Source organism: Papio anubis, chromosome 7 (assembly GCF_008728515.1).
Source record: "Papio anubis isolate 15944 chromosome 7, Panubis1.0, whole genome shotgun sequence".
Lineage (NCBI taxonomy): Eukaryota > Metazoa > Chordata > Mammalia > Primates > Cercopithecidae > Papio > Papio anubis.
The window spans coordinates 4155914-4183511 of NC_044982.1; the positions used below are offsets into that span (position 1 = coordinate 4155914).

The window sequence follows — 27598 nt, forward strand, 5'->3', positions numbered from 1 at the left end:
CTTTAAAAACCATAGTTTTAGGCCTGGCACAGTGGCTCATGCCTGTAATCCCAGCACTTTTGGAGGCCAAAGTGGGTGGATCACTTGAGGTCAGGAGTTCGAGACCAGCCTAGCCAACATGGTGAAACTCTGGTCTCTACTAAAAATATAAAATATTGGCCGGGCGTGGTGGTGCACACCTGTAATCCCAGCTATTTGGGAGGCTGAGGCAGGAGAATCTCTTGAACCCAGAGGCAAAGGTTGCAGTGAGCCGAGATCATGCCACTGCACTCCAGCCTGGGCAACAGGGCGAGAATCTGTCTCAAAAAACAAAACACAAACCCATAGTTTTACCTAACATGCAGATTTACAGTGGTGAATTAGCACATGTAGGGTCTGGCCCTCTACCTTCCTGACCCAGATACTCAATCTTTTTAGCGTCCTGCTGTTAATCAGCCCAGGGAGGTTGTCTCATGATCATATAATATTCAAGAAATTGAAGTTTAAGCTGGAAAGCCAATTTATTATTTTACATTGAAGTAACGGTCATACAAATTAGATGTTAAGATAGGTTCTCTCTCTCTCTCTCTCTCTCTCTCTCTATATATATATATATATATATGTTCCTCCCCTGATATACATGGGCAGCAACTTTTAGTCCAAAAGTTGCTTGGCAAGCGTGGTGTAATTTCTGATCAAACCACTGTAAGTGTTAGATCTCAGGAAGGGTCCCACAGCATGAGTCATTTCAGATACAAATATCTGCCCACAGCCAGCCACACCAGCAGGATCACAGCTCTCAAAAGCTATCTCTCCCACTAAACAGGTAATTTGGCCCAATTTCTGGTTTTCCCAACTGACACAGTGTAGAGTCCACTTTCTTCCTTCTGCCACATACATTCTCCTTTTTTGATCTAGGGACAATTCAGTCTTATTCTAGCCAGGGAGCCATTCTGTCTCTTTAAGACAACTTTGCCCATTTCCGATCTCATCTATTGTGTTTAACTCTCCTTTTCCTTCATTTCCAACTTCCCAGGGGGCATTTATTGCTACCCATTGTAGCAACATAAATTCCTCAAACAGAAATCCAGCAATCAAAAAGCTTAAGGAAAAAAAAAAAAGTTTTTGATTTGAAAGGTGTCAGGAATGGTTTTCTGGACAAACACCTCACCATTACAACAGCATTCAGCTGACCTTCTTGGCCTCCTTGGCAGGCAGTTTTCCTTTCATACACAAGACAAAACTACATTGGGAAAAAGTGTTCTTTGTGAGCAGGTTCATGGGAACCGAAGTCTGACAAAGCTTTCTTTATGAGCTTCCTTTAGTAGGTCAAAGCTTAACCTTCAGTAGAAACCACTAGCATACCAAATAATTGATCTGAAATATTTTGAAATATTTAAGAAGACCAAATATGAATTCATTCAATTCTTAAGAATGGCTTCACTATTTTCCTCCTTTTACTAACAAAGAACAACTGTTTAATGTTTGAATACTAATACAACTTTTTAATGATCTGGAAGTTAAACAAAGACATCTGCTTTTCTGGAATAATTTTCTTAACTCCGTAGAACAAAACCAAGTAGGGAATATCCGCTGGAGTTGAAGGAAGAAGCCTAAAGCCGGGGACTCTATCATTAGAGAAGACTTGAAGGAGAAAGAGACAAGGCAAATTCCCGGTAAAGGAAACGATTACACTGCCAGCAGAAACTCAGCAGTCAAGAGACAGTGGCATTAACACTTTAAAGTGCTCAGACAAAATAACCATATGAAGTGAGGTAGGGATCCAGTTTCATTTTTCTCCGCATTCATAACCAACTGTTCCGCACTATTTACTGAAAAAGACTTCATCATATCACCTTTGCAGTGACTCAAATATCCATATATGTGGGTCTTCTGACTTCTCTAATCTGTTCCAATGATCTACGTATCTTTTCGTGTGCTAATACCACACTCCCTTAATTACTAAAGCTTTAGAAGTCTGGTTACCCAATAGCAACTTCTCCCATTTGCTTCCTCTTTTCCACTAGTATGACTATTCCTAGTATCACTAGTATCACTACAATTTCATATACATTTTTAAATCAGCTTATCTTATTTATTTATTTGTTAAGACGGAGACGCTCTGTCACCCAGGCTGGAGTGCAGTGCCATAATCTCGGCTCGCTGCAACCTCTGCCTCCCAGGTTCAAATGATTCTCCTGCCTCAGCCTCCTAAGCAGCTGGGACGACAGGTGTGTGCCACCACACCAGCTAATTTTTGTATTTTTATTTTTTTTTTAATTTTTATTTTTTTGAGATGGAGTTTCACTCTCAAGCCACCCAGGCTGAGAGCAGTGGCTGATCTCAGCTCACTGCAGCCTCCACCTCCGGGTTCAAGTGATTCTCTCTGCCTCATTAACCTTCCTGGAGTAGCTGGGACTGAGTAGGCAGCACCACCATGCCCAGCCATTTTGTATTTTAGTAGAGATGGGTTTTACCACACTGGCCAGGCTGCTCTCAAACTCCTGACCCCAAGTGATCCGCCCACCGTGGCCTCCCAAAGTGCTGGGATTACAGGTGTGAGCCACCACACCAGCCAGCTTGTTTTTATTTTTGAGACGGAGTTCAGCCCAGGCTGGAGTGCAGTGGCTGATCTGCTCACTGCAGCTCGCCCCTGGAGCTCACCATTTCTTCCTGCCTCGCCTCCCACAGGCCACTGCTAGTTTTTTGTATTTTTAGTGATTAGCCATCATAAAGTTAGCCAGAGGTCTGACGCCTGATCTGTGGATTCACCTGCCGGGCCTCCCAAAGTGCTGGGATTACAGGTTTGTCAGCCACTTCAGCCTCTGGAGCTTTTTTTAAATTAATATTTTAAAAGCCTGCTGGAGTCAGCTGTGGCTCACTTTGCAATCCCAGCACTTTGGGAGCTGAGGCGGTGGGATCATTTAGGTTGTGAGATGGAGACCATCCTGGCTAAGAAGTGCGTGAAACTCCATCTCTACTAAAAATACAAAAGTAGCCGGGTGTGGTGGCGGGCTGTGGTCCTAGCTACTTCCCAGGAGGGCTGAGGCAGGAGAATGGCGTGGAACTCCAGGAGGCAGAGCTTGCAGTGAGCTGAGATCCCGCCACTGCACTCCAGCGCCCAGATAGAGCTGCAGACCTGGCCTCAAAACAAAAACTGCTTGGAATTAAGTTGAACTTAGGTGTGTCTTAGGGAGAATGGACATCTAATAAAATGTATTTTTTTTCCTAAGAGTCACTGTTAAAAACATTTGAAAGCAAATTTTCCAGCAACCAATGAATGGAAGCAATCCATGCTAAGAAGGACACCAGTGAAGCCCTGTATGGTAATGTTACCAACAAACCAGAACACAGACATCACAGGCTCCTCATCACTGGACCGAAGAGTTACTCCCACAGGGAAAGGCAATGGGAGGCACTGGGCAAATGCACCTTGGCTGCTACGGTGAGACAAAAACTCTCCTTTCTGCACCTCTTTAAAATATGTCTAGAAAATATTAGTCAATGAAATATTTGTAACATTCTGAAGCATGACTTTCCTGAATGCAAAATATCCAAGACGTGTTTCAGGCTCAGGGCCTTTCCCTTCTGTCTTCTTGGAATACAGACAGTCAGCATGGTGTGCTGGTCATGCTCTTTAGGTCTTTGTTCCAACTGTCACCTTCTCCCTGGAATTCTATTTAAAACTGCAACAACCTGGCCGGGCATGGTGGCTCACGCCTAGTAATCCCAGCACTTTGGGAGGCCAAGGCAGGATCACCTGAAGTCAGGAGTTTGAGACCAGCTTGGCCAACATGGAGAAACCCCGTTTCTACTAAAAATTAGCCAGGTGTGGTGGTAGGCACCTGTAATGCCAGCCACTCAGGAGGCTTAGGCAGGAGAATTGCTTGAACCCTGGAGGCGGGGGTTGCAGTGAGCCGAGATGGGCCATTGCCCTCCAGCCTAGGTGACAGAGCGAGACTCCATGTAAAAAAACAAAACAAAACAAACAACAAAAAAAAAAACTGCAACCACCTTACTTGGCACTCCTTATCCTCTTCTCTGGTTTATTTTCCCCTTGGCACTTCCCCTCATCTTGTTTATTTGTTTATATATCTGGCTGACTTCTCTTACTTTTCTGCTTCTTCCTGTTAGACTGTAAGCTCCAAGAGGGCAGAGACTGCTTATTGTGTTCTTTACTGCAGCTCCACGACCTTTGGGACGGGCACATACTGAGCACTCAGTAACTACTTGTTGAATTAATTCACGGAAGAGGTGCAGAAATGCAAACTATTATAGCATTCCACCACCAGGTATCATGCTGTGGTTTGTGCAAAGACAGCTCAGAAGGCAAATCCATGAAATCTCATTAGCTTGTTGAATACTAAGGAAAAGGGATCATATGTTTAACTTCAAAACAGCACATTAGAAACTCAGGTCAAGTAGTCTTTTTGGTCTATGCTTACACATGTCAGACCCATATATTTAACACATTTTTAACATTTTTGTACTTGTTATTAGCTCCTTGCAACATTTTCTCAGTGCTTTTGGCACTAGGTAGGAAGAATCTGTGTTTCCATCTGCCCTCTCCCACTAACTTCTGTAGAAAAAAACGGTTTCCAAAGCACTATTCTTGAAAACACATGCAAGGCTATATTTACCACAGAGAAGGTCTGCTTTCCTCTTTAGGAAACATAACTTCATTTAAAAACACAATCTTTCAATCATGCCATACATGGATTTGAGCATAAACTTTTTATTTATCTTCCCGTAAAATCTTAGATTTTCTCTAGTTAATCCATCTTTATCTTTTCACGTGGACATTCCAAAGAGACCATGAATCTGTATTCCATTACCCTTGAAATTCACAGACTGCACAGAGGGCCTGCCTCCTCTCACAGGAAGCAAGCATAATGGTTAGGTAATCAGAGATACGTGCCTGGAAGCAGGAATCTTAGAATTTCTTTATCTATAAAAAGTGGGGATTATACCAAATGATTCTAAGACCCAGCCAGCTCTCATGATGAAAATGACAACAACATCATATATGTTTAATTCACCTCTGGGGTTAAACCACTAATAACTGGCAGCCAAAGCTCAAAACAAATCTTTGTGTTGTTGTGTTTATGTGTGTAATATGTACCAAAAATTTCTAGTAATTCCACAGTAAAGTTTTAAAAACATATAATTCCCTTTCACTCTTCCTCCCTCAGCCCATCCCTTTCTCAATCCCTACCTAGAGTCAAGTAATCATTGTGAAAATTCCTTCATACCTTTTCCTATGTGTTTACATACAGGTATACAGCTTTGTTTCCAAGCTCTAATCTTCTAACTCTAAATTCTACATTCTTGCCAAAAAAAAATTTTATTTCATTTTATTTTTGAGACAGAGCCTCGCTCTGTGGTCCAGGCTGGAGTGCAGTGGCACAATCTCTACTCACTGCAACCTCCGCCTCCTGGGTTCAAGCGACTCTCCAGTCTCAGTCTCCTGAGTAGCTGGGATTACAGGCGTGTGCTACCACGTGCTGCTAATTTTTATATTTTTAGTAGAGATGGGGTTTTGCCATGTTGCTCAGGCTGGTCTCGAACTCCTGAGCTCAAAATGATCTGCCTGCCTTGGACTACCAAAGTGCTGGGATTATAGGCGTGAGCCACCGTGCCTGGACAAGAAGTTTTATTTTATACCTCCCTTGTGATTCTCCACAATTTTAAGTTTGATATTCAATATACAATGGGTATTCAAAACATGCTGTTGATACTCAGGGCCACCAAGTATGGATTTTGGCCCCAGCAAAGTACATTTATTTCCAAATGTTAATACTGTAGATTTTAAAAGTTTTTGTAGGTACACAGTAGGCATATATATTTATGGGTGAAATACATTTAAAGGATAACCAGCTAAAATGTTTTTTTGTTGTCATTGAGGCAGGGCCTCATTGTTGCCCAGGCTAGAGTGCAGTGGCTTGATCTCGGCTCACTACGATCTCGACCTCCTGGGCTCAAGTGATCCTCCCACCTCAGTCTCCTGAGTAGCTGGGACTACAGGCGCACGCCATCACACCTGAATAATTTTTGTATTATTTCATAGAGATGGGGGTCTTGCTGTATTGCCAAGGCTAGTCCCGAACTCCTGAGCTCAAGCTGTCTGTCTGCCTCGGCCTCCCAAAGTGCTGGGATTACAGGTGTATGCCACCATGCCTGGACTAGCTAAAATCTTTACATGGGATTCTCCCAGAGTCCCCTTCTATGTTGCTGGATCCAGTAATTTGTACCAGCTTCCCTCAATCTCTGGTAGAGCCTGTGGATGCTGTTCCACCACATCACATTCCTTCAGAGCTCACGCGACTCACCATATCTGCTATGGTTTAGATGTGGTTTGTCCTTGCCAAAATTTATGTTGAAGTTTGATCCCCAAAGTGGCAGTGCTAGGAGGTGGGGCCTAGTGGAAGGTGTTTGGGCCATGGGGATAGATCCCTCATGGATAGATTAATGCCCTCCTCGTGGGTGAATGAGTACTCACTCTCCAAGGACTGGATTAGTTTCCAAGACAGCAGGTGGTTAAAAAGAGTCTGGTTTCCTTGCACAAGGATAGCACACAAATTTGTGAAGCACTCCATACTAAAAGAAAAAGAGCCAGGTGCAGTGGCTCATGCCTGTAATCCCAGCACTTCGGGAAGCTGAGGCAGGCGATCACCTGAGGTCAGGAGTTTGAGATCAGCCTGGCCAACACGGTGAAACCCTGTCTCTACTAAAACTACAAAAATTAGCTAGAGGTGGTGGCGCACACCTGTAATCCCAGCCACTCAGAAGGCTGAGGCAGAAGAATTGCTGGAACCCAGGAGGCAGAGATTGCAGTGAGCCGAGATTGCACCATTGCACTCCAGTCAGGGCAACAAGAGTAAAACTCTGTCTCAAAAAAAAAAAGGAAAGGAAAAGAAAACGAGTCTGGCATCCTTGGTTCCCGTCTTGCTTCCTCTCTTGCCATGTGATCTTTTTTTTTTTTTTTTGAGACAGAGTCTTGCTCTGTTACCCAGGCTGGAATGCAGTGGTGCAATCTCGGCTCACTGCAACCTCTGCCTTCTGGATTCAAGCGATTCTCCTGCCTCAGCCTCCTGAGTAGCTGGGATTACAGGCGCCCGCCACCATGCCTGGCTAATTTTTCTATTCTGGGGAGCAATAAACTTCAACTTTAGTATGTTCTTTTTAATTTGGTGGCTGAAAATATTTAAATACTTATACAGTTTTTCTAAAAGACAATACGGGGCTGGGAGCAGTGACTCACGCCTGTAATCCCAGCACTTTAGGACACTGAGGCGGGTGGATCACTTGAGATCAGGAGTTTGAATCCAGCCTGGCCAACATGGTAAAACCCTATCTCTACTAAAAATACAAAAATTAGCCGGGCATGGTGGCAGGCGCCTGTAATTTCAGCTACTCAGGAGGCTGAGGCAGGAGAATTATTTGAACCCAGGAGGTGGAGACTGTAGTGAGCCAAGATCACTCCACTGCACTCCAGCCTGGGTGACAAAGTGAGACTCTGCCTCAAAAAAAAAGGACAATACAATGGTGATCAATGAGACACATGTGCTTTATAAAAAACTGGGTTGTAACTGCAACCTGAGTAAGGAGTCCAAATTCCACTAAAGCATATAAACCTTACTGCCAGAGGTTACTTAATATTGAATTAAAACCCAAGGAGCTAGCAAAACTACTCTGTAGAAGTCAAAACCACTCTGTGTTAGAAGTCAGAATAGTTACCTCGGGGAGGGTTAATGATTGGGAGGTAGCACAAGAGAATCTTCTGGGGTGCTGGAAATGTTCTGTATCTTGAACTGGGTGATTAAACAGGCATACACATATAAATTTATCACATTGTACAATTAAGATTTGCAGGCTGGGCACAGTGGCTCATGCCTGTAATCCCAGCACTTTGGGAGGCCGAGGTGAGTGGATCATCTGAGGTCTGGTGTTTGAGACCAGCCTGGCCAACATGGTGAAACCCCATCTCTACTAAAAATACAAAAAATTAGCCGGGCGTGGTGGCAGGCGCCTGTAATCCCAGCTACTTGGGAAGCTGAGGCAGGAGAATCACTTGAACCCGGCAGGTAGAGGTTGTAGTGAGCCGAGATCGTGCCATTGCACTCCAGCCTGGGCAACAAGAGCAAAACTCCATCTGAAAAAAAAAAAAAAAAAGCAAACTTTGTGTAAATTATATTTTAATAAAAAATGAAAAAACAAAGTAAAACACAAGGGCCTGGAAAGCCTAGTCTAGTCTAAATGTGTTGAGGTATGTTTTCTAACTCAGGACATGGTCCATATTGATGAATGTTCCACATGCACTTGTAAAGAATGTATATTCAGCTGCTGTTGGGCAGTGTTCTATAAATGTGAATTAGACCAAGCTGGCTGATGGTGTTGCTCAGTTCTTCTGTATCCTGTTGATTCTCTGTCTACTACTTCTATTATTGAGAGAGGAATATTGAAGTCTCCACATGTAATTGCAGATCAGTCCATTTCTGCTTCATGTATTGTGTGAAGCTCTGTTGTTAAGGGACATAATACATGTAGGATGGCTGTGTCTTCTTTGTGAACTAACCTGTTATTATGTAATGTCTTTTTTATCCCTGGTTATTTCTTTGCACAGAAGAAAACCTTGATATTAATACAGCCACTTCAACTTTCTTTCTTTTTTTTTTTGAAACGGAGTTTCACTCTTATTGCCCAGGCTGGAGTGCAATGGCACGATCTTGGCTCACTGCAACCTCTGCCTCCCAGGTTCAAGCAACTCTCTGCCTCAGCCTCCTGAGTAGCTGGGATTACATGAGTCTGCCACCATGCCTGGCTAATTTTTGTATTTTGAGTAGAGGTGGCGTTTCACCATGTTGGCCAGGCTGGTCTCGAACTCTTGACGTCACATGATCCACCCGCCTCAGCCTCCCAAAGTGCTGGTATTACAGGCATGAGCCACTGTGCCAGGCTGCCACTCCAATTTTCCATTGATTAGTGTTAACATGAGGTATCTTATTCCATCTTTTTACTTTCAGCCTACCTGTATCATTATATCTGAATTGAATTTCTTACAGACAACATACAGTTGGTTCATCATTTTATACCCATCCTGACAATTTCTGTCTTTTAATAGACGTATTTAGATCATTTGCATTTAACGTAACTATTGGTATATTTTGATTTAGGTTATCGTTTTATTTGTTTTGTCTGTTCTTTCTGTTTTACCTTCCTGCTTCCCCTTTCCTGCTCTCCTCTGAGTTGTTTCAACGTTTTTTGGAATTTCATTTTGATACATCTACCTCATCGTAGAGTAGTTGCTCTGGGGCTTACAATACATAAATACGTAATTTTTCAAAATCTACTTAGAATCAACATTGTACCTCTTCAAGAAGAATGTACAAATGTGTAGGGTACCTTACTCTCCCTTACTTATGTTGTACTTGCCTTACATATTACTACATCTACAACTGTTAAAACTTGATCAGTTATAATTTTTGTTTTCAACTGTCAAATATATTTTAAAGAACTCAACGGGAAAAATCATCTATTGCATTTATTCCCCAGGTATTTACTATTCTTCATTCTTGATGTACAGAGTTCCCTTCTGTCTAAAGAACTTCATTTAGCAATGACTTTAGAGCAGGTCGGCTGGCAACAAACCCTCTTAAGTTTTCCTTCATCTGATAATACTTTCACTTCACCTTCTTTCTTGATAGGTATTTTCACTGAGTAAAGAATTCTGGGTTGACAATTCTCTCAGAACTTTATTTTATTTTTCAGATGGAGTCTCACTCTGTCGCCCAGGCTGGAGTGCAGTGGCATGATCTTAGCTCACTGCAGCCTCTGCCTCCCGGATTCAAGCGATTCTCATGCCTCAGCCTTCTGAGTAGCTGGGATTACAGGCATGAGCCACCACACCCAGCTAAGTTTTGTATTTTTAGTAGAGATGGGGCTCTCACCATGTTGGCCAGGTTGGTCTCGAACTCCCGACCTCAAGTGATCCACCTGCCTCAGCCTCCCAAAGTTCTGGAATTACAGGTGTGAGCCACCATGCCTGGCCTCTCAGCACTTTAAAAATGTGCTACTACCAGCTGGCCGCGATGGCTCATAGCTGTAATCCCAGCATCTTGGGATGCCGAGGGGAGTGGATCACCTGACATCAGGAGTTTGAGACCAGCCTGAACAACATGGTGAAACCCCGTCTCTACTAAAACTAGAAAAATTAGCTGAGCATGGTGGCACGTGCCTGTAATCCCAGCTACTACGGAGGGTGAGGCAGGAGAATTGTTTGAACCTAGGAGGCGGAGGTTGCAGTGAGCCGAAATCGTGTCACTGTGCTCCAGCCTAGGCAACAAGAGCAAAACTCTTCCAAAAACAAACAAACAAACAAAAGCCAGATGCGGTGGCTCACGCCTGTAATCCCAGCATTTTGGGAGGCTGAGGCAGGTGGATCATGAGGTTAGGAGATCGAGACCATCCTGGCGAACACGGTGAAACCCCCTCTCCACTAAAAATACAAAAAAATTAGCCAGGTGTGGTGGCAGGCGTTTGTATTCCCAGCTACTTGGGAGACTGAGGCATGAGAATTGCTTGAACTCGGGAGGTGGAGGTTGCAGTGAGCCGAGATCGCACCACTGCACTCTAGCCTGGGCAACAGAGCGAGACTCCATCTCAAAACAAAACAAAAACAAAAAACCAAAAAAATGCTACTGTCTTCCAGCTTCCATGGTTTCTGATACGGTTTGGCTGTGTCCTCACCCAAATTTCATCTTGAACTGTAGTTCCCATAACCCCCACATGTCGTAGGAGGGACCACGTAGAGATAATTGAATAATGGGTACGGTTTCCCCCATCCTGTTCTCATGACAGTGAGCCCTGTGAAGAGGTGCCTTCCACCATGACTGTACGTTTCCTGAGGCCTCCCCAGCCATGCGCAACTGTGAGTCAATAAAACCTCTTTCCTTTATAAATTATAGAGGCTTGGGTATTTCTTCATAGCAGCGTGAGAACGGGCTAATACAGCTTCTGATGAGAAATCCACAGTCATTTAAATCATTGTTCCTCTACGGGTAATAAGTCATTTTTCTCTGGCTATTTTTAAGATTTTTATATTTAGCAGTTTGACTATGATGCCTCTGGGCATGGATTTCTTTGATTTATCTTGTTGGGATTCATCGCTGGATTCACAAGTCTTCCTTATAAGTGTTTGAAGCATTTGAGAGATTTCGGACATATTAAACTCATAACTACAGTTTGAAAGATTATGTAATGGTTTTAAATGTTTGGGGAATTTGATCAGTCAAATCCGTGAGCTATTACTCAAAGAGAAGAAATAGCAGTGGTTCTAATTTTTATACAAAAAATATTAATACACAGCCAGGCGTGGTGGCTCACGCCTATAATCGCAGCACTTTGGGAAGCTGAGGCAGATGGATCACCTGACGTCAGGAGTTCGAGACCAGCCTGGCCAACATGGTGAAACACCGTCTCTACTAAAAATACAAAAATTAGCTGGGTGCGATAGCGGGTGCCTGTAATCTCAGCTGCTCTGGAGGCTGAGGCAGGAAAATTGCTCAAACCTGGGAGGTGGAAGTTGCAGTGAGCCGAGATCATGCCATTGCACTCCAGCCTGGGCAACAAGAGTGAAACTGTCTCAACAACAACAAAAAAAACACCAAAAAAACCCCCCAAAATTAATACAGACCCTAGAGACAGTCTGCCCAAGTTCACATGATGGTGCTGCCATTTACTACCAGCCAACCTCAGGCAAGTCACCTACCCTCTCTCCACCAGCTGTCTCCTTAGTAAATGAGGAAGATAATAATAACATGTGCCTCAGAGAGTTTTTGTGAGGATAAAATGAGTTAATATATGTCTGTCCAAGAAACATAGCAAGAAGGAAAAAATAATTTTTTAAAAAATTTAAAAAAGATATTTTTAAAGAATAATGTCTGACACATAGAAAGGGCTGTACGTGTACCAACCATTTTTATTATTTTAAAATGAGCACAGAAGCTTAAGTTAATTAAGTTTTAAAACTTTAATATATTGAATATTGATTAAAACACAAGTATCTGTAAACATTTCTCTTAGACACGAAAGCTGTATCTTGGTCCATAAAAGCCCCCTAACCACAGACAGAATAGAGTCCCACGTGGTAGAAGCCACAACTCAGTCAACTTTGAGTCTCTCACAAAAGTGATGTACTCAATAAACTACAGATACTGACTAAACGGGTGAATTACATTACAGTTCACCAATAGTTGGTGCCAGCCACAACACGGTCAAATAACATCTCCACCAATATCTACAATACACAGAAATGCCTGAGTCCACAGCACTGCAGAAACAGATTGGTCAGGATCCCAGTGCTATAGAAGAGACCTCCGCTAAGAGGTGCATATTCTGGCAATGAGCCAATATTCATATAAATACTTTTCTCATAATAATTTCAAGAGAAGAACTAGAGATTATTCAAAACTTTGAAAAACAGGCATGTGCCTGCTCCTGTAAACACTCAGGAAAAAAAATGTCTGCTTTCAAAGTGTTATAGTAAGTTTTAAATACTAAAATGTTCTCTTTTTTTTTTTAAGATGGAGTCTCACAGTGTCATCCAGGCTGGAGTGCAGTGGTGTGATCTTGGCTCACTGCAACCTCCACCTCCCAGGTTCAAGCAATTCTCCTGTTTCAGCCTCCTGAGTAGCTGGGACTACAGGTGCATGCCACCACACCCAGCTAATTTTTATATTTTTAGTAGAGATGGGGTTTCACCATATTGGTCAAGGCTGGTCTTGAACTCCTGACCTTAGGTGATGTTCTCTTTTAAAGTGATGTTAGGCCAGGTGTGGTGGCTCATACCTGTAATCCGAGCATTTTGGGAGGCCAAGGTGGGAGGACTGCTTGAGCTGAGGAGTTCAAGACCAGCCTGGGCAACATAGTGAAATCATGTCTCTACAGACAAAACAAAAATTAGCTGGCTGTGGCAGTCATCCCTGTGGTCCTAGCTACTCAGGAAGCTGAAGCAAAAGGATCACCTGAGCCCAGGAGTTTGAGGCTACAATGAGCCGTGACTGTCCCACTGCACTCCAGGCCGGACAACAGAGCGAGACTCTGTCTCAAATAAACAAATAAAGTGATGTTAGATTTTTGGAGGCAGGAAAAAGTTAAAAACACCAATGTTTTTAGTTATATTCCACTTCAGCTAAAGATAGTTTTAAAGTATTGTTTGAGTGAGGTATTACGGCCATATTCTGGCAAATCAGAATAAATTATCTCATCCTAGAACACAAGCATGTTAAGCGTCAGCTATAGCTCGTGCCTCCTCGGGTGAAAAGCAAAGCAAGGCTCACCTCGAAGTTGTACTTCCTCATCTGGTTGAGGTGCCGGCAGTACAGATAGAGCATGCCGATGCTGCTGCCCACTGCGATGTAGTCCCCGTTGGTGTCGAGGGCCGTGAGATAGACCACGATAGAGCGGAAACCCTTCTGGATCTTTGTCGGAATGGCATTGAGGAGATAGTACAACGGGCAGAACTCTCTGAATGTAACAGGCTCTGATATCGATGCCATGGCCAAGGTTTCCACAGACGATCTTCACGCAGGAAAAGAAATGTTTATTTGTCATCTAGGGAAACCTGGGGGCTACAGAACAAAGCATTACAATCCTTTCAATACCTAGTCATGGCAAAAAAGAAGTATGTTTAATAATGGGAACATGGAACTTTTAGGCAGGTAAACATTATAGCTGGAGCTTAAGTAAATAGAGAAAGTAAACAGGTGTCATGAAGATCACTTTTGAGCATTTGAACTCAAAATGCACTTCAGTATGTTCTGACCTCTATGATTTATGTTGTAGTGAATGCCACGGAGGAGTGGCAAGAATACAAAAAACAAAACAGTTCTTACTCCCGAGTAGCTTATGATCTAGACAGGGAGGCAGATGAAACAGTGAAAAGACACAAATCCACAAGTAATGAGGTGATAATTTGTGGGTCTCCATGAGAAGAGAGAGAGATCAGTGGGCATTAGAGTGAATGTAGACAGGGCTTCACCGAACACATCCTGAACTACGGCGCCCACCAGGTTGGACAGGATATGGAAAAGAGAAACAGGAAAGACACTCTAGTAGGAGAACAGTGGGCCAATCTCAGACGCAGATATGCTGGCTGTGTTAATGAGGTGGTGAAGAACAGGCGCCCTGGCCTGGCTGGATGCCCACAGCCTCCCCAGCGCTCAGAGTCTAGCCACACAGCATCTCACTCTGTTCCACATGGAGACCCACCCACTTGGCACTTTGGCTTCAAAGCTTCCCTTACTAAAGATATGCAACCCTTCCATGCACGCCATCTTTCACAAAGTGCTCACTCACTCATTTAATCCTCACCCTACCTTATAAGGCAGGTAGCAACATCCCCAACTTTTAGAAGGGACTGAAGGCCAGAGGGTCATGAGCCTCACTCAAGATCAAACAGCTGAGACTCGACTCTCGGTCTTTTCCCTGTAGTCCTAGGCTCTTGCCAACAGCACAGTCATAGCTCTGACAGGCAGGTTGTAACAGCCCAGGTAGATGCTCTGTACCTGATTACACGTGGAGGGATATTTTAGCTCTTCAGGTTCTAAGGAGACTCCCAAGCTTCTCTCATAGAAACTTCTTGCATCATGGATTTACGGTCTCTTTGAACTGTGCGTTTTCTATTCCTACAGAGTGGACTGACCAACTTCCAATCCCTCTTCTGATCAAATTCATCCAGCTCGTTCTCACCCCGGGGCCCTTGCATTGGCTGTTCCGTCCACTTGGAATATTCTGTCTCTACTGAGTTTTTCCTCCTTCTCAACTGTGCCCTCTTTCATGAGCCATACTTGACTGCTCCTCCCTCCACTGAGTTCTCTCTCTGTCATCTCCCCCTGTTTTACTTTCTCTACACAGTCCCTTTCTTCTTCTTCTTCTTCCTTTTTTTTTTTTTTTGAGACACAGTCTCGCTGTGACCCAGGCTGGAGAGCAATAGCAAGATAATGGCTCCCTGAAGCCTCAAACTCCTGGGCTCAAGTGAACCTCCTGCCTCCACCTCCCACGTAGCGGGGACTACAGGAATATGCCACCACGCCTGGCTAATTTTTTAACTTTTCTTGTAGAGATGAGGTCTTGCTATGTTGCCCAGGCTGGTATCAATCAGCCTCAAGCTCCTGGGCTCAAGGGATCCTCTCGTCTCAGCCTCCCAACGTGCTTGGACTACAGGGTGCCCATAGTCCCGTGCCCGGCCTATCCACACATCTCCTTTCTTTTCTCTGACTGGGTATCTGCCTGCCTGCCACCCCGACACACACACACTAGTCTGTAAGGCCCATAATAGCAGAGCCCATATCTGCCTCACTCGCCCTTCTTCCCCCCGCACAGAGAAAAGGGCTAGGCACATCACAGGCATTCAGCAAGCATTTGTTGAATAAATGAATTAATGATGAAATAGGAAAATTTGGCCCAGGAACAGTGGCTTATGCCTATAATCCTAGTGCTTTAGGGGGCCAAGGTGGGAGAACTGCTTGAGACCAGGAGTTCACAAGCAGCCTGGGCAACATAGCAAGACTCCCACCTCAACAAAAAATATTTTTAAAAATTAGTCAGGCATGGTGCTGCATGCCTTTAGTCCTAACTACTCATGAGGCTGAAGTGGGAAGATCACGTTTTTAAAACAAATATTTCATTTTATAAAAGAGGGTTTCACTATGTTGCCTAGGCTGGTCTCCAACTCCTGGGCTCAAGTGATCCTTCCTCCTTGGCTTCCCCAAGTGCTGGGATTACAGGTATGAGCCACTGCACTCAGCCAGGAAGATCACTTGAGCCTAGGAATTTGAGGCTGCAGTGAGCTATGACTGTGTCACTGCACTCTAGCCTGAAAGACAGAGTGAGACACTGTCTCTTAAATGAATAAATAAATAAAAGGAAAATTTGCAAGGAAGGAATGAATGACAAGAACGGAAGAACAAAGGCTGTGCTTTCTGGGGTCATTTCTAGTTCATTACTAGAGAAGTTTCTCTGAAAGTGTAGAGCAAAAGAAAAAATATTAAATATAAAATTCTACAACATGGAATGGAAGAGCAGCAAAACATCATCTTTTCTTCAATGTGACCCTGATTCAATGCTGGGATAATAATTCCCTAAACCTGTACAGCATATCCAGTTTTCCAAGCATTTTCAGATTCTATTTCTTTCTTTCTTTTTTTTTTTTTTGAGACGGAGTCTTGCTCTGTCTCCCAGGCTGGAGTGCAGTGGCATCATCTTGGCTCACTGCAACATCCGCCTCCTGGGTTCAAGCAATTCTTCTGCCTCAGTCTCCCAAGTAGCTGGGACTACAGGCGTGTGCCACCACGCCTGGCTAATTTTTGTATTTTTTAGTAGAGACGGGGGTTTCACCACATTGGCCAGGCTGGTCTCAAACTCCTGACGCCATGATCTGCCCACTGGAGCCTCCCAAAGTGCTGGGATTACAGGCGTGAGCCACTGCGCCCGGCCTTAGATTCCTATATTTCATCTGATAGTCATAATAGCCAATACAGTGAAGTAGGAAGACAGAATATATCCATGTATGAGAACTTTCTTAAAGGTAAATAAATAATAATAATAATAATAATTGCATTCCTCTGTGATACTTATGAACCCAATCTACCCTCTTTTGCAGTAATAATAATGGGAATAGCTAATGTTTTTACAGATGCTTCTCAACTTACAATGGGGTTATGTCCCAATAAAACCATCCTAAGCTGAAAATATAAGTAAAAATACATTTAATGCACCTAACCTGCCAAACATCTTAGCTTAGTCTAGCCTAACTTAAATGTGATTAGAATACTTACGGTAGCCTAGAGCTGGGCAAAATCACATAACCAAAGTGTTGAATATCTCATGTAATTTATTTAATACCATATTGAAAGTGAAAAACAGAATGGTTGTATGTGGTTGTATGGTTACTTGAAATACAGTTTCTACTGAATGGTATCGTTTTCGTTCAATCTTAAAGTCAAAAAATAGTAAGTTGAAACCTTGTAAGTTGAAAACTGTCTGCACTTAATACAAACTGTTCTTAGCACATGAACCCATTAAATCCTCACCAAAAAGAGAGGAAAAAAAAAAAAAAAAAGACCAAGAAGTAGGCATCATAGTTACTTCCATTTTTTTTTTTCCTGCAATCCCCAAACATTAGACATGAATGTTCCTCCACTGCATGGGTGTGGAAATTTCTCATTCTTCTTTCCAAGGCACAGAAATAGTAAAGGCTTTGTTTCCTTAAAGAGTGCATACATACACACTCATACACACATTGATGTGCCATAATTTATTTAACTTTTTATAACAGTTATAAATGCTCACTATCAAAAATTTGCTTTTTTTTTTCCTGAGACTCACTCTGTCGCCCAGGCTGGAGTGCAGTGGCATGATCTTGGCTCACTGCAACCTCCGCCTCCCAGGTTCAAGCGATTCTTGTGCCTCAGCCTCCCAAGTAGCTGGGATTATAGGTGCCCGCCACTACGCCTGGCTAATTTTTGTATTTTTAGTAGAGATAGGGTTTCACCATGTTGATCATACTGGTCTTGAACTCCCGACCTCAGGTGATCCACCCACCTTGGCCTCCCAAAGTGCTGGGATTACAGGTGTGAACCACCATGCCCGGTCTCAAAAACTTGTTAATACAGAAAAGCACAAAGAAGGCCGGGCACGGTGGCTCACACCTGTGAACCCCAGCACTTTGGGAGGCCGAGGGGGGCGGATCACCTGAGGTTAAGAGTTCAAGACCAGCCTGACCAACAAGGAGAAACCCCGTCTCTACTAAAAATACAAAATTAGCCGGGCGCGGTGGCGCATGCCTGTAATCCCAGCTACTCGGGAGGCTGAGGCAGGAGAATCACTTGAACCCAGAAGACAGAGTTTGCGGTGAGCCGAGATCGTGCCACTGCACTCTAGCCTGGGCAACAAGAGTGAAACTCCATCTCAAAAAAAAAAGAAAAGAAGAAGAGAGGAGAAGAGAGGAGAGGAGAGGAGAGAAGGCTGGGTGCGGTGGGTCACACCTGTAATAATGCCAGCACTTTGGGAGGCCAAGACGGGTAGATCACTTGAAGCCAGAAATTTGAGACCAGCCTGGGAAACACAGCAAGACCCTGACTCTACAAAAAATACAAAAATTAGCCAGGTATGGTGGTACACAGAGAATCGCTTGAGCCCAGGAGATCAAGGCTGCAGTGAACTGATTATACCACTGTACTTCAGCCTAGGTGACAGAGTGAGACCCTGTCTCAAAATAAAAGGACAAAGAAGTAAAGAAAAGTCACAATCTCATCATACTGAGATATGCCATATACATAGATAGCTACACATACACATATATATAAACATATATGAACACTCGCAGACTTTTTCACTTAATAAATCCTAAGTATCTTCCATGTCATTAAACATTCCCCTAGAATGTGATTTTTAGTGACTATACTACACAGAAAAACTGCAGAGGATACACTGTATGGATAAACCAAAATTTTCTCAACCAAAAGATTTTAATTTCACCATCATAAACAACAGACACATATCCAAGCATATTCTTGGAGTACACTTCAGGAGGTGAAAATGTTGAATTAAAAAAAAAATGTATTGCCAAACTGCCTTGAAGAATGTTCATATCAATTTATGCCTCACGTATGCTTTTCCAAAGGACATCTAGAGGCCTGTAAGCCACAGCACCCAGATGAGTCAGGACAGCCACGTCTGGGGGCCAGTTGCCCAGGAAGACCCCAGCAGGCACAAGAGAATCCAAGCTATTTCCCTATCTGGGGGCCTCTGGATGGGCTTAGCACCAGGCTTGCCTGTCCTTCACCCACCATTCAGATAGGAGGAGCAGGCTGAGGCTAGTTCCCAGCAAAACTGTCCTCCTGGCAGAAAGAGTGTCTAGGATGGGCTGAGGAAGAGCCACTGTCTCACCGTCCTGTGCTAGGTTTGGGAAAAACAATGCAGACTCAACAAACATTTCTGCTAAGACTTTCTGCTCCTCCTCCTTATCCAATTTTCATCCAAGTCCATGTTCCACCCCGCCCAACCCCCAGGTCTCAGACCCATAGCCACAGAACTGACCCTCTTTCCACTGGGGAAGAACTGTACAATGAGTGGCTAATGATACTGAAGTGAAAAAGACCTGAGTTCAAATCCCAGTACTCCTAAAATTACCTGAGGCACCCTGGAAAAATTGCTTAACCTCTCTAGATCTCCATTTACCATCTGAAATGGGATTAGTAAAACATACATCCTAGCTATAAACACAGAGTAAATGAACAATGTCAAAAACACTTACCTATCTTGTATCTTCTACCAGCTGCTTGGGCCATGCTGTCCATGCCAGAAAAGGGGCATCATCCCTAATCCCTCCTCCTCTCCTCTCCATGCCCCCAATTCTCCATTCGGTACATCTCCCACACACTCCAGTGTGTCACCCCTAACTCGGGCCACCACTGCCTTTCACCTACAGCTCTCTCTGGTGCCTAGCTCGTCTGCCCGCCTCTCCCTTCCCCCATCCACGTGGCAAACAGAGGGATTTTCCTGATGTGCAAAGCTGATGTCATCACTCCCTTATTTAACATTCTGCAGTGGTCCCCATCCTCCTCCTGCTAAAGCCCAAGTGTCACTGGCTTACAAGAACCTTGGTGGCCAGGCGCGGTGGCTCAAGCCTGTAATCCCAGCACTTTGGGAGGCCGAGACGGGCGGATCACGAGGTCAGGAGATCGAGACCATCCTGGCTAACACGGTGAAACCCCGTCTCTACTAAAAAATACAAAAAACTAGCCGGGCGAGGCGGCGGGCGCCTGTAGTCCCAGCTACTCGGGAGGCTGAGGCAGGAGAATGGCGTGAACCCGGGAGGCGGAGCTTGCAGTGAGCTGAGATCCGGCCACTGCACTCCAGCCTGGGCGACAGAGTGAGACTCCGTCTCAAAAAAAAAAAAAAAAAAAAAAAAAAAAAAAAAAAAAAAAAAAAAAAGCTTCTAATAACAAAAGGCCAGAACTCTAAAGGCCTGGCCTTCACATCTTCTACTCCCTATCTCTAGAAGGCACTTTCGTATCTGCTTTAGCTGATGAGATCTCCTAGCAAGCAAGCGGAAGTGCTGAGCTCTTCACCAATAAGTATTGCCTAATGTTATTTCCTCCTTTAAAAATCTCATTACCGGCAGGGTGTGGTGGTTCATGCCTGTAATCCCAGCACTTTGGGAGGCCAAGGTAGGTGGATCATCTGAAGTCAGGAGTTTGAGACCAGCATGACCAATTTGGTGAAACCCCGTCTCTACTAAAACACAAAAATTAGTTGGGTGTGGTGGCAGGTGCCTGTAATCCCAGCTTCTCAGGAGGCTGAGGCAGGAGAATCGCTTGAACCCAGAAGGCAGAGGTTCCAGTGAACCGAGATTGCACCACTGCACTCCAGTCTCAACAACAAGAACGAAACTCCATCTCAAAAAAAAAGGTGGGCAGATCACTTGAGCCCAGGGGTTGGTTTGTTTGTTTATTTATTTATTTTTGAGATGGAGTCTCGCTCTGTCACCCAGGCTGGAGCGCAGTGGTGCGATCTCAGCTCACTGCAAGCTCCGCCTCCAGGGTTCAAGCCATTCTCCTGCCTCAGCCCCTCGAGCAGCTGGGACTACAGGCGCCCACCCCCACGCCCGGCTAATTTTTGTATTTTTTTTTTTTTTTTTTTAGTAGAGATGGGGTTTCACTGTGTTAGCCAGGATGGTCTCGATCTCCTGACCTTGTGATCTGCCCACCTTGGCCTCCCAAAGTGCTGGGATTACAGGCGTGAGCCACCGTGCTGGGCCGAGCCCAGAGGTTTGACACCAGCCTGGGCAACATGACGAAACTCTGTCTCTACAAAAAATACAAAAAATTAGCCAGGTGTGGTGGTGCATGCCCGTAGTCCCATCTACTCAGGAGGCTGAGGCACGAGAATCGCTTGAGTCCGGAGAATCGACTGAACCTGGAGGATCCACTGAGCCCGGGAGTTCGAGGCTGCCGTGAGCCATGATCGAGCCACTGCACTCCAGCCTGGGCGAAAGAGCAAGACTCTACCTCAAATCAATCAATCAATAAAAATTTTTTAACATAAAAATAATTTTCCTTATAGTAGCTCTGTCAAAATTATGACATTTAACTTTCAGGAATCCATCCGCTTGATTTGATGCTATCCACTGACCGCTCGCAGTCTCTACACAGCAAGGGCTTGGAGACTGTGGTCTAGCTAGAATAGAGTCAAGGGATTTACCTCAAAAGTGCATTTGCAGAGCAGGTGCACTATTCTACTCCGATAATACGTTTATTTGTGGTGGCTTAGGAAGTCTTAGTGGGTATTACAAAAGGTCAGAATCCCTGGCCATCTCCTTGGCACACTCAGTGATAATCCTACCAAAAGCAACTTCAGAACCCAGGGAGGGAGTGCACGGCTGCCCTTGCTAGGCTCCAGCGGGTACTAGACACTGTCACAATTGTCCGGCAGGTAACAGCATAACCACATTTTGAATCAAAAGTGTTGTTCAAGCTGAAATCCTAGTATTCACCCTCAATTCCTCTGTTTCCCTCACCCGTACAACAATCTCTCAACTCAGTCCATCAGCCCTATCTCCAAGCCTCCCTCAAGCCTGGCGCCTCCTCACCAACTCTGTGGCATGCCACAGTAGAAGCTATCATATCCCTCACCTACACTGCTGCCATGGTCTTCCACGCCTGCCCCCAGAAGCCAGGCTCATTCAGCTGTCAAAATTAGCTGTTTGACTTCACTGAAATGAAAAGCGCTTGTGTTCCAAAGGGCACCATCAAGAAAGTAAAAATACATCTAATCCACAACACTGACTGAAATTAAAAAAAAAAAAAAAGATGGCCGGGCGCGGTGGCTCAAGCCTGTAATCCCAGCACTTTGGGAGGCCGAGACGGGTGGATCACGAGGTCAGGAGATCAAGACCATCCTGGCGAACACGGTGAAACCCCGTCTCTACTAAAAAATACAAAAAACTAGCCGGGCGAGATGGCGGGCGCCTGTAGTCCCAGCTACTCGGGAGGCTGAGGCAGGAGAATGGCGTGAACCCGGGAGGCGGAGCTTGCAGTGAGCTGAGATCTGGCCACTGCACTCCAGCCTGGGCGGCAGAGCGAGACTCCGTCTCAAAAAAAAAAAAAAAAAAAAAAAAAAGACAACCCACAAAATGGAAGAAAATATCTGCTGGTTATATATCTGATAAGAGGTTTTACCCAGAATATATAAAGAGCTCTTAAAACTCAATAATAAAAGACAATTTTAAAAGCTGGGTGCAGTGTCATGTGGCTACAGTCTCAGCTACTTGGGAGGCTGGGTGGGAAGATCACTTGAACCCAGGAATTTGAGACCAGCCTGATCAACACAGCAAGACTTCATCTCAAAACAACAACAAAAGACAATTTTACAATGGGCAAGGTCTAAGAAACATTTCTCCGAAGAAGACACACAAATGCCCAGTAAGGCTGGGCGCAGTGGCTCACATCTATAATCCCAGCACTTTGGGAGGCCAAGGCAGGTGGATCACCTGAGGTTGAGAGTTCGAGACCAGCATGGCCAATATGGCGAAACCCCGTCTCTACTAAAAACACAAAAATTAGGCTGGCATAGTGGCGCATGTCTGTAATCCCAGCTACTCAGGAGGCCGAAGAAACGAGAATCACTTGAATCCAGGAGGTGGAGGTCGTAGTGAGCCAAGATCACACCACTGCACTCCAGCCTGGGCGACAGAGTGAGACTCTATTTCAAAAAAAAAAAAAAGGGCCAATAAGCACACGAAAATATGCTCAGCATCATTAATCATTAGGGAAATGTAAATCAAAACCACAAGGAGATACCACTTCACACCCACTAGGATGGCTACTAAAAAAACACAGAACATGTGTTAGCAAGGATGTGGAGAAAACTGTATACATTGCTGGTGAAAAATAAAATGGTGCAGCCACCAGTCAGTGGTTCTTCAAAAGGTTAAACACAGAGTTACCATACGACCCAGAAATTATATTCCTAGGTTTATGCTCAATAGAAATGATAACACGTCTACAAAGAATTTGTAGATAAATGTTCATAATATCACCACTCATAATAGCCAAAATGTCAAAACAACCTAACTGTCCATCAGCTGATGAATAGACAAACAAAATGTGGTCTATCCACACAATGGAAGCCTGTTCAGCAATAAAAAGGAGTGAAGTACTGATTCATGCTACAACATGGAGGAATCCTGAGAACATTATGCTAAATGAAAGCAACCAGACACAAAACACCACATAGTATATGATTCCACGTATACGAAACGTCCAGAATAGGCAAGCTATAGATAGAGAGTAAGTCAGTGGTTGCCCAGGGCTGGGAGAAGAAGGGGTTAGGGTGTACTGCTGAGGGGTACAGAGTTTCCTTTTAGGGTGATGAGAAAGTTCTAAAATTGACATAGTGATGGCTGCATAGCTGTGAATACAGTAAAAACCATGGAATTGTATACAAATGTGTGAACTGTGTGGCGTGTAAATTATATCTCAATAAAGCTGTTACTCCCCAAAAAACAAAGGAAAAAATCAGTTCCTTCAAAGAGAAATCAGACCATACTGCCCATTCTACTCAAAACTCCTCACTTGTTCCCCAGTGCTCCAAGAATAAAAACCAAATGCCCCATGTAGTCTAAGCCCTTTGCAGCTCCCCGTCACCTCTCTACCCATCTCCACTTGTCCTCCAAGTTCTAGCTCCACTGACCCACTCTGTCCTGCTCAGGTTTCATAATTATTTCCTCTATGCAGAATGAATGATCTTCTCACTTCATTTATCTGGCTTCTTCTCAACCATGGGGTCTAGCTTAAATATCACCACCACAAAAACGCCTTCTCTGACCGGATCACTTAAGAGTACCCACTGTCCCTTCTTTCCTCTATCACACACGCTTCATAATTCTCATTACAACCTCTAATTGCTTTATTTGCTAAACCATTTAAAAATCATTCTTCTATGAGAATGTAAGCAACATGAATTCTCTCTTGCTTACCAAGGTAACTCCTAGTATCTAATAATATCTTTGGCACAGAGTAGATGCTCGGTAAAGATTTGTTAACTTCAGGTCTTACTGCAAAACAATAGTCTCAATCCAATCTTTAAAACTGGGCTTGGCACAGTGGCTCACGCCTGTAATCCCAGCACTTTGGGAGGCCGAGGTGGGAGGATCGCTTGAGGCCAGGAGTTCAAGACCAGTCTGGCCAACATGGCGAAACCCATCTCTACTAAAAAATACAAAAATTAGCCGAGTGTGGTGGTACACACCTATAATCCCAGCTACTTGGGAGGCTAAGGCAGGAGAATCACTTGAACCTGGGAGGTGGAGGCTGCAGTGAACCAAGATCGTGCCACTACACTCCAGCCTGGGCAACAGAGTGCTATTCCATCTCAAAAATAAATAAATAAAAATATAATGAATAATGCTTCCTCAGTCATGAATATTTCAGTTAAAAAAATACAAAACACCACTCTACGGCATTCTTCAAGTTACTATGCTTCCTTTCCCCACCAGCCCCATCACTCTCATAACCCTGGAAGGTGCAGCTAGGCTTCACTGCTGACTGCTAACACCCAACTGCCACCCTGATGGCCAATTTCTCAAAACTGGAGCTAGGACTAATACAGAGTCTAAGTCATCCACTTAGCAGTACAAAAACCATGTTATCAGAGTGCTCTGACTACACTAATGGTTTAAGGATTCTCTCCAAAATCCCTAGGAAGCAACAATTCGTATCCCTATTGTAGAATCTACATTTGAAATCTGGCTACGACATCTATTAATTATTTAAGTATTAAATTCTTAAGGAGGAATGTAATGAGACTGAGGCAATCATTTATCTTCTAGACAAAATTTTGTCACTTCCTTGCTCCCATCCCCATCAGCTAACCAATGGTCACAAGCTAAAGCCTAACACAAGCATGGAAAGTAGACATTACGACAAAACAGTCTATATCTAACTTCATCTCAGGCCACTCTTCATCCACACACTGTGCACTTCCTAACTTAGCAATCACCCCTCTACTTGCTTCTTCTCCCAGCCCTGGGCAACCACTGATCTCCTCTCTGTCTACAGCTTGCCTATTCTGGACATTTCATTTAAATGGAATCATATACTATGTGGTGTTTTGAGTCTGGTTGCTTTAACTTAGCATAATGTTCTCAAGGTTCCTCCATGTTGTAGCACAAATCGGTACTTCGTTCCCTTTCATTGCTGAACAGGCTTCCATTGTATGGACAGGGCACATTTTGTTTGTCCATCCATCAGCTTTCCATCACAGTCCCTGCACACACCACAACCTATATGTCTCTGTAGAACGAAGTCCCTTTCCCCTCTTCCCTTTTCCCTCATATGTACCCTGTAAGAACTAGTCCTCCTCCACCAGGAAGCCTTCATAGATTCCCTCAGATATTTGGTTGGTCTTTCTCTACTTTCATAGAACTCCCTGACGGCAGTTATTACACAGCACCATCATTATCTGTTTTCTCTCCCCTTCAATGGACTCTTTGTCATCTTTGTCTATGTTCTTCTAGTCTATATACTTTGTGGTGCTTAAAAAGACCAATAAAGAGCATGGTACAATCAATGCTCAATACATGTTTGTTGAATGAATCTCTCTCTCAAAGCACTGTGCTAGATTCACCCAAGTATGATAGCCCTAAATATAAAATAGTGGCAAAAATTCGGTGGAACTCTTATGTCCAGGTCCAAAGAATACATTCATTTTAAACTGAATACACATCTTGAGTAACAGCTCCCTTCTACCTTAGCAATTCACAAAGCCATCAACTACTCCCTTCTAACTTTACTGAGCTCTCTGTGCATTACTGAATCTAGAAATCTCTTCATGCTTGACACCAAAGCTTTTTATTATAACCCTTTCCTGATCTATTCCTCATCTTCCCAAGTTCAATCAACTGCCTCTGCCTGATGCTTGTTTCCTTCCTTTTCTTCCTACTAAGTTCCAGTAGCCATTTTGTTCAACTCATAGAGAGGCTAGTATGAAAAGAGATTCTCCCCAAACTCAAGTGTAACTTCTTTAAGAAAAAATTGGAAAAAAAATCCAGTAGATGCCAGTCTTCCATTGAAAAAGACATGTGGGTATAATATAGCTGATGCCTACCTAACAAAAACTACTTTCTAGTCACTCCTTCAGAAGAGGGTTATCCTCATTCCATCTTCCCCACCACTGGTTTTCCAAAGCAGTCCTGAAAATTCAATTTGTGTGTCCCCTACACCTGCACTTAGTTCTCTCTTTTAAAGTTCAAAGGCCAGACCATGATCTCCCTGAGGCAGTGACCGGGTCTGTCTGGTTCACCACAGCATCCCTAGAGCCAGCCTGGCACAGTGGCTGGCATACGATGGCCAAATAACAATCAACATGGGACGTAAGTCAGGTTAACAACAACAACAAAAACAAAGTCAGAGGTTTATCAAGGTACATTATAGCTGGGTGTGAGAAAACACAAAGTCCTGCAGCTTAAAAGACCAGGAATCACTGGTGATCACAAGGAGCTACAGTAGCTTCATTCCCAGATTCTACCTATGCCCGCGATTTGGGTTTGCGGATTTCCCAGAACTCTCTGTTTACAAGACCTTGGCTGCAAGGAGGCAGTCAACAAGTGCAACTGATCACTCCAGTAGATGAGAAAAGAATGTACCCAGTTTGGTATCCCACATTCTGCCAACAAAAGGAACATAAGTCACAGAACAGAATAAAATTCCTGAATCCCAATAAGAAAGAGAGGAAGAAAAAAGGGCAGGGAAGAGAAATGGAAGTAGAGAAGGAGTAACTAAAGTCATGAGAAGTCAGAGACATATCAGAACGGACTAGAGGGCGAGAAGGCAGGCTAGCACAAATTGACAGCAGAGGCTCCCCTTTACTGAAATGTACAGCGGCAGGCACCATGCTTAACTTTACATGCACTGACCCATTTAATCCTCTCACCAAGCCAGAGGTAGAAACTATTCTCATCTCCATTCCACTGGTGATGAAACCGGAGCGGCGTGAGGTAGGGCACTTGCCCCAGCACAGAGCGAGGAAGATGCCGCTGTGACCTGCCCGGATCTGACTCCAGGACACCCCATTCTTTAACCCTTACTACCTATTCTGCCTCCCAGGCCTTCAAATAGGGTTGGGAAAGGAGTCATTCGCTTATCCATTCATCGAACACTGAACACCAACTGGGTGAGTGTCAAGGCCTGGGGCCAGGCGCCGGTGGGCGGATGTAAGGGATGCGGGCTGCGAGTGGGGGACAGAACGCGACGTCAATCCTAAGGCGAAGGAGCACAGCCCGCGGCCAGACCGGCAGCCGGGGTGCAGGGTGGGACCGAGGGCACGGGGCGCGCGGCGGAGGCCTGAGGAGGGGCGGGCGGCCCCTGCTCCCCGCTGCGGACCGCCGGCTTCCGTGGGCGGCAAGCCAGGCGCTCCGTGTGTTGTGGCATTTAGTGTCCGCCACTCCGCGCGGGCGAGACCGCGGGCGAGGGAGGCAGGGCGGACGGGCATGGAGACCCTGCGGGGCTGAGGCAAGGGAAGAGTGGCCTGGGGGAGGCCGAGGAGGGGGCGAGGGGCC

At 44.5% G+C, this 27598-nt stretch overlaps 1 protein-coding gene across 5 annotated transcripts in view; it reads right to left on the reverse strand.

The window, feature by feature from the left end:
* Window positions 1–27598, reverse strand: part of TECPR2 (tectonin beta-propeller repeat containing 2) — a 140184-nt gene that overhangs the window by 112426 nt on the left and 160 nt on the right. For 3 of the 5 annotated variants that reach the window (XM_021941587.2, XM_031667794.1, XM_031667795.1), the window contains exon 2: window positions 13317–13607. In XM_021941587.2, the coding sequence (XP_021797279.2) occupies window positions 13317–13535 (219 nt within the window). In that variant the 5' untranslated portion in view covers window positions 13536–13607. Of the gene's footprint in view, window positions 1–13316; window positions 14931–26973; window positions 27423–27598 lie in introns of those variants that run through there. The other 2 variants (XM_031667793.1, XM_031667792.1) reach the window with 2 other exon arrangements.